General features: G+C 44.6%; 2 protein-coding genes across 2 annotated transcripts; one reads left to right on the top strand and one right to left on the bottom strand.

Annotated features, from left to right (window-relative positions):
* Window positions 1-1,884: 1,884 nt before the first annotated feature.
* Window positions 1,885-8,109, bottom strand: LOC123995204 (Golgi resident protein GCP60-like). Its single transcript, XM_046298628.1, is given in 9 exon segments — window positions 1,885-2,950; window positions 3,258-3,545; window positions 4,343-4,562; window positions 4,809-4,888; window positions 4,891-4,982; window positions 5,137-5,295; window positions 5,433-5,573; window positions 5,918-6,059; window positions 7,748-8,109. Coding segments are annotated over 9 exon segments (1,617 nt in total). The 5' UTR covers window positions 8,028-8,109; the 3' UTR covers window positions 1,885-2,735.
* A 2,574-nt stretch (window positions 8,110-10,683) lies between these two features.
* mixl1 (Mix paired-like homeobox) lies at window positions 10,684-11,990 on the top strand. Its single transcript, XM_046298627.1, has 3 exons — window positions 10,684-10,826; window positions 10,934-11,145; window positions 11,297-11,990. The coding sequence occupies exons 1-3, from the start codon at window positions 10,730-10,732 to the stop codon at window positions 11,915-11,917; spliced, it is 930 nt and encodes a 309-aa protein (XP_046154583.1). The 5' UTR covers window positions 10,684-10,729; the 3' UTR covers window positions 11,918-11,990.
* Window positions 11,991-12,141: the final 151 nt, after the last annotated feature.

Here is a 12,141-nt window from a genome sequence, read left to right as displayed (position 1 = left end):
CTCTCGAACCCACACTTAAAATCCATTTATAATTATTTACATACAAGGCTTGAACAATCTGTATCATTAGGCTACTAGTTGGTGAGTAAAAGGACTTTATACAAATGAACAAAACAACAAGGAGGAACATCCAACTAGGAGAGGGAGTCAAGATTAGAATCAGGCCTACCGATAAGCCAAAGTCTGACCTGTGTTGACACTGTACAACTCATTTGAAAGGAGACTTGGTCATCCATCAGAAACCAAACAGTAGGATTCATCTAAAAGTCTTTCAAAAGAAGAACAACTCATCAACAAACCCTGGTGACCATCTGACTTCAAGTGAAACACAAAGCATGCAGATGTAAGGTAGGTGAACAGTCTGAACAATACCAAAAACTCAGAAATCATAAGAGTTAAACACTGAGCTCAGTCTGAGCTCAATAACTGATTACTCTCAGAGACATGAATGACCAGAGAGCTAGACGTGACCAGAGAGCATTACTCTCAACCAGAGACATGAACGACCAGAGAGCATTACTCTCAACCAGAGACATGGATGACCAGAGCTAGACGTGACCAGAGACATGAACGACCAGAGCTAGACGTGACCAGAGAGCATTACTCTCGACCAGAGACATGAACGACCAGAGCTAGACGTGACCAGAGAGCATTACTCTCAACCAGAGACATGAACGACCAGAGCTAGACGTGACCAGAGACATGAACGACCAGAGCTAGACGTGACCAGAGACATGAACGACCAGAGCTAGACGTGACCAGAGCATTACTCTCAACCAGAGACATGAACGACCAGAGCTAGACGTGACCAGAGACATGAACGACCAGAGCTAGACGTGACCAGAGCATTACTCTCAACCAGAGACATGAACGACCAGAGAGCATTACTCTCAACCAGAGACATGAACGACCAGAGCTAGACGTGACCAGAGACATGAACGACCAGAGCTAGACGTGACCAGAGACATGAACGACCAGAGCTAGACGTGACCAGAGACATGAACGACCAGAGCTAGACATGACCAGAGAGCATTACTCTCAAACAGAGACATGAATGACCAGTTTATTAGAGATAGTTCAAAGCCATATTTGAGATGACAAATCTGAATCAATCCATCAAATGACATAAATACAGCCAATATTGTGCTTGGCTGTGGACTTCTGAAAGATAAGATGCTATCGAGATGTAACAGTGAAATGAAAAAAAACAAAAGGCAAAAATCTTCTTGGAGTCAAATCAAATTAGTGACAAACTCAACACACAATAGCCAAGAGGACAGTGTCCAGTCTCCCTCTGAACAGACATGTGGTATGTTCCAATACTCTTTACTGGCTTGCTTTCCTTGCCCTCTTATAGGGATAGACAGATAGGTGAAAATGATACGGATGGAAACCTGTCATGTCCTGAGACCAGCAGCCATAAAGAAAAGCAAGCATCTAAAGCAGGGTCCATTACATTCAGCCATGTGACCAGTTCTCCTTGAGCGGATAGTCGGGAGGCCGAACAATTAGAATTTGTACACTGCAAATTGACTGCAAGAATCCAAAACAGATAAAGAATCATTTTAAACCTTGATTACATTAGCATATGTGATCGTATCCCTTTTTATTTATGTGTGGGAATACTTGGGAACAGATTTCCTAAATTAAAAATCACTGAGCTGATTTCCTGTTGATTTTAGTCTTCTGTCCTGTCTTCCACCAGAAGAACTTAGGGGACCAAATAAAATGTTTTTTTTTAAATACATTAAATCACCTGCAGGCCACCGATTTGGGAACCCTGATCTAACGACTAAAGAGACATGTCTCCTGAAGCAGGGAGGCCACTGGAGATGAAATACACCCAAATATTATACAGACACAAAAATGATCCTACTCTACAAGAAAGGGCAAATAAATATTTATTAAATCCTTTTTAGACAATCACCTTTTTTCAGCATTCCATTTCGAGATGCCCAAATTTACAAGGCCTCAACCATACTTTCCAATGTACATGTCATATCCCCTCTTCCACCACCAATAACCCTTCCCCACTTCTCAATGATCCCTCGTTCAGTAGAATAGAACCCAATCTACCCCTAGCCCCTTCTCCCTATGCACTTGTGGAGATGTGCAAACTTTACACAGATAAGCCGTATTGCTTATGCCTATAATCCAACCCTCTCAGATCCTAGTAGGGTGTAGGTGGTAGGGGCTAGGCGGTCATGTGGATCTGGGTGTAGCTCTTTCCGCAGCTGTATTGCCACTACAGGAGCGATTGACTGTGTTCAGTTGAGTGTGTTACTCGGTGTTGGTCTATAAGGGACTCTTGCTATAGTACAAAGGCATGGTGCTGTAGTGTGTCACTCTGTTTGGACTCTGTCCAGGACTTGTAAACTCTGGTTAAGAAGAGTCTCAGTCAGATAGAAGCACAGCCATAACAATGACATGACATGACAGAACATAGACTGTGGGTTAGATGACCTTTGTGCAGGGAAGACAGACATTAATACAACAGAGTCCTAGAGGTGGTCTCAGAGAGAAAAGACAGGTCGGCAAATAGACTACAGCGTTAACCCCCCTCCCAAACTCCAACGAGGTGTATGCACACACAACAAACAGATAGAAGTTCCCATCTCCAAACTGAGTCTGACATTTCTGTCACCCTCTGGTGGTCTTGTCCAGAACAGATCCTCTCACCCCCCCCTCCCTTAACGTACAGACACAAGCCACCCTCCCCCAGTCCATATCCAGGCTTATCTGGTGTAGTAGACTCTGTAGTAGACGCTCTTGGACCTCCAGAGAGAGTAGGAGTTGTCGAACTTGAGCAGGTAGACTCCACGGCCGGGGTATTGGTGACTGCCAGCGTAGACCTCCTCGTGACAGTCCCGCCGGTACACCGGCACTATCTCATCCACCTGGGGCTTCCCTGCCCCCTTCTTAAGCTTCACCCCCTCCCTGGGAGGCTCCCCTGAAGATGGAGGGAACACAGACCATCAGGAGGGCTGTCTGTAGCTACTGAATATTCATCATGTCTGAGGTAGCATTCAAGATGTGTGAAAGGACCGTAGACATCAACAGTAAGGAGGAAACATGCAAAAAGAACATCAGCCGTAACAAACAAGAAGGAATAACCCCATTAAAAAGGTGAGGACTAACTAAATGGTTATATTAAGCTAGGACAGTCATCTCATTAGAAATGCATCCTGGGTCTCACTAAACAACACGTAACATCTTATTAGAACACAAGCAGCCTATCTAACAGTGCTCCACCTCACCTTCCTCATCATCGTCTTCGTCGCTTGACTCGCTGACGTGCACGCTGACCGAGGCGTTGGTGGCATCAGTCCACTCGAAGAGGACCCCGAAGCCGATGTCGTAGTGGTCCGTGGCGAACTCCCAGAAAAGGTAGGAGCCCTCCTCGTGGGTGGGCACGCGCACCGTCACCACCTCGCCACGCCCCACCGTGATCACACTGTCCACGTCCTGTCGGATCTTCTCCTTGAAGTCCTTGATCTGGGGCCGCGTCCACATGGAGGGAGCCGCGATGACCGGGGAAGAGTCTGCTGGACGGAGAAGGGAAAGTTTGGGGGAGGAAGGTATCAGAGGGGTGTGTAACTTTAACAGGCAGATTGGGCACCACGTACATACATTTCTCAGGTAGAAATTTTCAGAAAAAGACAAATCTGATTCAGTGAGGATAAAAACATATTTAGTTTTAAAATCCTGCTTTTGAGTAGTTTCAAATAAAACTTCCTTTCTCAATTAGAGTGGCATCTTAAGAAACTCGATGAGGCAGTAATGGCTTTCGGGCAACACTGGCATACTGTCTCCTTGTTCTATCCGCATGAACAGAATAGAAAGAGATACTCTGCTGTTACAGATTAATGAATTCCATGGCTTGATTCCAAACCAGAAATTGGCCTCCTCTGTCCTTGAGAACTCCCTCATCAGAGACCTGAAAGAACTGTATCAATGAGAGCACAATGGGCAGGAACTCCTCTTAGCCAATCGGGGGGTTAGGGTGGAGTCATTCACCTATCCCTTACACCTATGCATCCCTTTCTGACGCCCAAGGACAGAGTGTAAGGTATCACACATTTACAGGTTGAATGCAGCTATACCGGTTGGAATGCAGCTATACCGGTTGGTCTGTGGGGTGTGAGTGCTATGCAAGGACAACACCAGGAAGGTCCAACCACACCTCACCCCTATCCACACTGCACCAAAATATGTGGCTCCCGCATCAGCCTTTACAGCCATCTGAAGAACCACAAATAGAAAAACGCATTGAGGACAATCATACTCGACTCGGGTGATCGCTGATGATACCTGGCCGGTGTGTATGCACGTGTGTTGGTACCTGGTCGATGCGTGCGTGTACCCATGGGTCCATTCTCAGTGGCCCCGTCGGCAGGCTCGAGGGGTTCTGGCTCTTTGTCCATGCTCTCAGAGTGAGAGTCTGACTGGCCGTTGAGCATGGGGACCTCCTCTCTAGCCGGGGGAACTGCAGCTAAAGGCTCAGTTGTGACCTCCAGGGTAGCCTGCACCACCGCATCCTCCTGCTGCTTCTGTAAGGCTGCCTGGAGGGGAAGGATGACGGTCAATGACTTGGAAGACAACATGATTAATACATTTCTGTATAATCGCCACATTGTACTCTCCTCATGAAAATAAAAAGGTACGCCCTGGTTGACATCTCTAATGAGAGACGTAAAGGAGCATCAACTTAATGAACACTTAAAATGGCTTAGTACTGCTTATTACCTTATATCTGAAAAAGATGTGTTGAGGTGTGGAGTGCATAGGACATTGTGGGGGGTGTGTACCTGTTGTTGAGCCAGCTGGACTTGGTAGAGCTGCTGCATGTACTGTTGGTAGTGTTGTTCCTGCAGCTGGCGTATGAGACCAGCTGCTGCTCAGGGCTCTCTGGATACTGTTGGGCAGCATATTGCTGAAACTGCACCGCTGTCTGGGCATTCAATGCTGCCATGATCTGCTGTCTGCAGACAGGGAGGGGGAGGATGGAGCAGACCATCAATGCAGCACCATTCTACGAATACTGGGATACCATAAAAAGCTTCCTACACACAGTAGATAGAGGTAAAGCTGAAGCTAGAGATCTAGATCATGAGACTTGTCACACACAGTACTCACTTATGCTGCTCCACCCGTAGCCTCTCCTCATCCAACTGTCTCCTTTCCTCCTCCTCCCTCTTCAGCCTCTCCTCCTCCTCAAGCCTCCGCCTCTCCTCCTCCTGTCTCTGTCGTTCCCGCTCTTCATCCTCCCGGCGCTGTCGTTCCTCCTCCTCCCTCCTGAGGTGAGATGGAAGGAAAGAGACAAAAACAAGACAAACTTGAGAATTCCCTAAATCCTAAACTAGGGTAAAGTTCCCATCGTGTTGCTCTCATGGGCAGAAATGTCTGTCTGTTTGTCCTCCTGGGCATCTTACCGTTTCCTTTCCTGCTCCTTCTTCTCTATTTGGTGGGAGGTGACGTAAGGAGCGAATAAATTACAGCATTTGTTCAACAGCTTGACAAACTCCACCATGGCCTCCTCCTTCTCCATGTTACCCAGAGCAGCCCACTCTTTCCTACAGAAGGAAGAGAGGTGGCGGCAATAGGACAATGAATTAGGACAAATAACAAGAACAAAAGTTCAGTCCAAGGTTTGCTTACGTGGTCTGCAGTAAGGGGTAAAGAGTTCAACCACTGAACGTCAGCATGGGCCATCAATTGGTGCACATTTAAGGTAAAGACAGTAGATAAGTGTTTGTTGAGCTGTGAAAAACCTTGATAAACTGTTGGGAGGAAAAGCTCTGTTCCACAATCTGTTCCCTCATATTTCCTGTTTACTGGAACACAGCAGCAGCACTAGGGCTGGAGCTGCTGCTGGAGTTCAAAGGTCATATAGACACAATGGGGGGGGGGGGGTTACCTGCGGTCATTGCCCAGGACGTCAAAGAAGCCCACCTCTGGAGAGGCGTCGAGGTTGTATGGCCCCAGTAACACCTGCTTGTGGAGGGCAACCAGACGAAGCTTCTCCTCATAGGTGGGGTGAAAGGCCTTCCCATCCTTATCTGAGAACAAACTAAGAGTCTAGATTCCATACTGCAATACACTAGCAAGGCAAATACGTCATCTGTAGATCATTTAACCAATTATTCATTGCTAGACACTTAGGCCTATATTGGAAATGGCACTCTATAAAATGGGTCATTAAAAATGAATGTTCTGTTTTCCTCGTTCCAGAATAGATTGTTGCTTGGTGTGTTGCTGGCGAATGATGACTGACAAATGTCCCTTTTATTGTGTACAGTCAGCGAAGGAGCTACTTAGCCATGTCTGGGCTTGGTCATAAAGCATGTTTTTCTCCCTTCTCAGCCCCTTATATTGCAAATGCATGGAGAAATCAACAATGCATGCAATGCACAACTTCACTGAAGAATAGGAGGAGTCCCATTTTAGAACCAGTTTGCACAATGCCCAGTCACCTGGAGGGCTCTCACAATAATCCAGCCGTAAAAATGGATTGGATGTTTGAAGTGGTGGATGCAAAAATGTTTACTTAGCAAACACACCCATGTGTGAGAAATAAACTACTCCTTCAATGTTTCCTTATTCTCCCTCTTCCCTCTACATATCTAGGCTGCATTTCACTCCAGAAATGTATCCCATCCTCTCTGGCATTGTTCACTCCACAAGCATAGATCTGAGATGATTGAGTAGGTGTGTACTTTGTCACCTTGTTTCAGCCACACTTCTTTTAGCTATTCAGTCCTGTCAGAGGAGCAGTGATTCAGGGCAGAATGCATTCATGTGTGCTTTAAAAATGTCAAGTTAGTGTTACTCTATTGAAGGTGTACATCTGAAGTGATGGTGATAGCATTTGCACAGACTCATTTCCAAGATAATCCATTGGCTGTGAAATGCATGTGTAGTCTGCATTCAATGGCCCATTAAAGGAAACCTAAGCACTTTATTTTGATGGAGCCAAGTGCAGTTAATGCATGTGAATTCTGAAGATTGGGAGGCAGTCATCCTACAATTAAGCAGTACAAGTAAGTAAACTGCTTGCAAGCTGTCTACTTTAGCTGATGCCTGAATGACTAGTCTTGTCTGCTTTAGTTCAGTAATCAATAATTCAAGATCTCAGAAATGACAGGTGTCAACATGTGTGTATGCTGATCGCAACGTTTATTTAGTATGAATCACTAGTGTTATGTAGTATTTTGACGTCTAAAAATCTGTGTCTATGCGCTGTATCCAAATCTGACTCCCTGCCCGTAGCGAGAATATATGTATTAATAACAGGGTGTGTGCCACATACCAGTCAAACTAGCTAGTTACTGGGTTGTCATTCACTAGAGTAACGTTAAACTGGCAGTTAGTAGCTACGTGGAGGAACCACATGATCACATCGACACATGACATGTCAAGTTAAATGTCGCCTCATCTAAACTAGATATAGCTACGCCGTTATTCTTTCGATGTCTGAATAACTATTCTGTCAACGAGAGAAAACCTGCAGATACATTATTCGGAGATTCTGTTGAAAAATTTTCAAGTTGCTGTGGCATTTTGACAGCTAGCTAGGCATCATAGTTAAGCAAGTGGCTAGCGTGCTAACATTAGCTAGTTAGCTAATGTACAGCACACACAAAAATACACTGGGATGAAACAGCTAGCTAGCCACATCATGTAATGCCAAATCACAATTTCAATTCCATTACATTGTTAGCATCAAATACGAATACATACAAAATACCTTTGAAGAATTTCAATGCTAGTCCGTATAGCTCCAGCAAACCAAAGCCCCATTTCCTCTCTATCGTGGTTTTGGCAGACTCGCCTTCCTGCCCATCGTCGGTGGCTTCGGCGGTGCTCTGGTCCTCGGTCTCCTGCTCCGCGGGCACGGGGTCCGGTTCAAAGACTTGCTCCTGCTCGCCCTCGGGATCCGGGCTAAGGGTGAGGCCATCGATTGAGACTTCGAGCCGGCTAGAACTGCCATTGTTGAGGTCGCCGCTCTGAACCTCTGTCGCCATCATGCAGAATATGAGCTGCCTGAAGCGGCCACGTACTTACTTCCGATTTAATTTAGCGGAAGTTCCGGGAGATTCTGGGTCGTCACTAGTTACCACAGACACAAAGTTAAAAACCCCGCCCATTTCTTCAAGTTTTCTTCTTAAAATGTGATTTTAAACATAACCTTAAAATTAACCACACTGCTAACCTTATGCCTTACCTTAAAGTAAGACCAAAAAGCTCATTTTTGTTTTCAGGAATGTTTACTATATAGCCATTTTTTACTTTGTGGCTGTGGTAAATGGTGGAAAGAGATTCTCCCTTACGAAAAAAATATTGCAGAAAGAGTGCAGCGTAACTGCAGTATACTGCAAATATTGCGTCCAATATTTGGACGGGGATTCGTAGGACTGGAAGTGTGTGTTTGCAGTTATAATATAATATATATATACCAGACCTCCCAAATGTCCATCGCCCTTCAAACTGGAAAGCGTAAACGACACGACACACACTTCCAGTCCTACGAATCCCCCGCCCACCTACCCCAAAAGCAATAGGCATCCAAATTAACCCCATTCAAGAACTTTTGGATAAAATTACATCAACTGTCCTCTTTTGGTTGTACTGTTTTAGATCAAGAATTTCAGTGGCTACGAATCCTATCATCCTATGTCATCACCCACAGGTTACAGGCCTAAATAGAATAGACAACAGAACATCAAGATGCTTGACATTTCCTTGTAAATCTCTGTGGTCCATTTCCCAGTCTGTCTGATGACAGGGTGTTAATGGGTCTATCAACAAAGGCTGCCTCCTATCACAGCTCAGCTGATCACTGCCTTGAGCATGATGCTCTGACCAGCCAGCCGCTCTCTGCTGTTTGATGTTTGAAAGAAAAAATAGTTAATCAACTTTCTCCAGCCTTTAATCTAATTTAACAGATCTTATCAGCAGTAGGGTCAGTGTCAGTCTTTGACTATGCTAGACATACAGTCAACAAGAAATAACACAATGTTATATCTCCCTTCATGGTCCTCCTTTTTTTTCATTATGAAACACTTTCACAACCTAATTAATGTATGACAGTTAGGTCTGTTGTGAATAGTTAGCCTACATACGGCTGTGTGGTCTACATCTGCATCAAAAGCAGACAAAGTATTCTAGCCTTGGGGTGTCTGACTCTTGCATGATGCAGAACACCAATTTTGTAATGTCTTGTGTAGGTTAATTTTTGGGTATCTGAAATTTGAATTATTCAAAGATTTGCAAGCAAAAGAAACATGATCTGAGATGTTTTGAAACATCTGAGATATGTCCCTCACAAAGACTTTAGGTTATGCACAAGAAGAAGCCTGAGAACATTGACCCAGGCCATTACACAAGATCAGGAACCTCAACAGCCCAATGTTAGCATAACACTCTAGAGGCTCACAGACAGACATTAACCAAATGGAGTTGTAACCCTCAGACAAAGCCAGGCTTGTGAAGTGCCACAATATATATAGGACTCGATCACAAGCACATTTGAATCCAATGTCAAATCAATGTCTTGTCTGGGGGCCCAAGTGAAATGGATCGATAAATACGTTTCAGAATTCATGCATAATTATTTCAGATTTAGGGTAACTGCATTTGTAACAAAGTTGTTGGTCCTTCTGTAGCTCAGTTGGTAGAGCATGGCACTTGTAACGCCAGGGTAGTGGGTTCGATCCCCAGGACCACCCATACGTAGAATGTATGCACACATGACTGTAAGTCACTTTGGATAAAAGCGTCTGCTAAATGGCATATATTTTTTTTAATTTAAAAAAAAAAATACATTCAATCATCTATTTCTGTACTGGTACACATACATGGATGAGTGTGAGTTTGATGTTGACTTGACCACCTATTGCCCATGTGGAGGCAGGCCATTCACCTCAAACATACCCTCATGACCACCTTTGATCTGGGTTTGTGTATTGACATGCTCTTTGTTGATAGTTAGAGGTATGATTCATCATTATCATTCATAAGACCCATTGGGTCAACAAAACGTAGGCCTACACATTTTACTATAGTGTATATTTCCATGTCGGTCTGGTTTGAAACTGCCTCCATCACCATATCTCAATCTCTTCATTCAAAGACTCAATCATGGACATTCTTTGCGTGATGTATTGTCTCTACCTTTTTGCCCTTTGTGCTGTTGTCTGTGCTCAATAATGTTTGTACCCTGTTTTGTGCTGCTACCATGTTGTCTTGTTGCTACCATTCTGTGTTGTAATGTGTTGCTGCAATGCTGTTGTCTTACTTGCTTGTCTAGTTAAATTTGTTCTTAACGGACTTGCCTAGTTAAATGAAGGTAAAAAAATATTTTTCAGAAATTCTGTCATTCTCAGCATGGTGGAAGCCTTTCACATCCTCTCTTTGATGACTACTGCTTCAGAAGGGGACCCCCATTTATTCAAAAAGCATATAAATGCTTTCTCAAGTTGTGTATTGGACATGTAGACCTTTTCAAGCGACCTTGTGCACACTACCGTTCAGGGTGTCGCAGATTCACACCTTTCCCCAGCCATCAGACGCGCTAGGAACAATGTTCGTCTCCAGTGCCAGCCGCCGCTAACTGCCCGCGTAGTTCACACATTCCGACGTCACCTTTGATCACAAGGAGATGAGGGCGGATATAAAACCGGGGATCAGGCGGTTGTGGTCAGTCAGATTCTGGGAATAGAGTAGTAATATGTCAGCCGTCCACGGAAAACTGAGGGTAGGAGACCTAACTCAATTCCCGATGTACCCCGAAGGACACATGGAGAGGAATAGCATGCCGCATTCAGGTTGGTTACAGTGTAATTACGCACAGGTTAAGCGCAATCTCTCTGTAAATCTTACTGTCTACCTTCGTTACATTTTACATTCATTGCATCGCTCTTGTTTTTGACAGATTATGGTGCTGCGGATAGGGCAAACTACTTCAACTCCACAAACACCACTTTACAGAGAGCGGACAGCATGACCCATCGAAGGAAGAGAACCAACTTCACCCAGCAGCAGATTGGGGTGCTGGAGAAAGTATACTCCGACACCAAATACCCTGACATATTCCTTCGCGAGAGACTTGAGGCTCTCACCGGCCTACCAGAGTCCAGAATTCAGGTAAAGCACCAGATTTACAAATTGGCTAAAACACAAAACGGAGTTTCCATGATAAATCTTGGCAAACTGCTATGGGCAAAATGTACTAGGCCTACCCACAAAAAATAACTTGAAATGCGAAGAAAACGTCCTTTAACGTTATCTCCCACAGGTGTGGTTCCAGAACCGACGAGCAAAATCCCGTCGCCTGGAAGGGTCGTCCATGTCTATGAAGCTCAATGCCAGCGCCCCCGTGACCCCGTTCGCGCAACTCCATCACCGAATGCCCAACTTCAGACCACCACTCCACAGCCGGACGGAAGAAACGCAAGCCAAGACTACACTATCAACTATCCCGTATGTTGACGATGCATCCATAAATGGGAATACAAGAAAAATTGAGCAAATCGAACGAGATGAGTTGAGCGTTGCGGTTCCGTACAACAACGTTCATCCGTATCACAAGGGAAATGGACTTTACATCAAGTCTCAGAGCAACATAAGCGGTAGTGAAGGTACAAAACATGTCCTGGTTGAATATGACAACTTTCCCCCAAACAAGACCATAGGTCCCGAGATGAAAGTTATTATCCCTCCTATTCCTTCACAGAACAATTTAGGCAGGTCCTCTCCAAAGCATATCGCATGCCAGGTACAGCATCCTCAGGTTAAGACCAGACCGGATAACTTTGGCCACTTCTCTCCCATTCGTGCCAGCAAGGCTCAAGAGTTTTCTGATTCGGATTCAGAGTGGGAAAACGGTGCCATGTCTGGCTTTGGTGACTTCATGTGAATTTTCTGTCAATGTGAAATTGACTGGTGGGTTCATCACTTCAAAATTAACAGATGTAAGTTTGTTATAAAGATACTTATTTATTGTATATTATTTTGATTGTCTTCGTTTTCATACAGGCTACCAAATAAAATATTATATTTAATCTACCCCAGCTGTGTCATTTTTCCTCCCACTGATCCGTATCAATTGTCACAAAATCATGAGTTTTCTTGGCTATATGT

This window comes from Oncorhynchus gorbuscha, linkage group LG14 (genome assembly GCF_021184085.1).
Source record: "Oncorhynchus gorbuscha isolate QuinsamMale2020 ecotype Even-year linkage group LG14, OgorEven_v1.0, whole genome shotgun sequence".
NCBI classification, from domain to species: domain Eukaryota; kingdom Metazoa; phylum Chordata; class Actinopteri; order Salmoniformes; family Salmonidae; genus Oncorhynchus; species Oncorhynchus gorbuscha.
The sequence above is the reverse complement of the archived record's forward strand: the minus strand, read 5'-3'. Positions and strand labels throughout refer to the sequence as shown.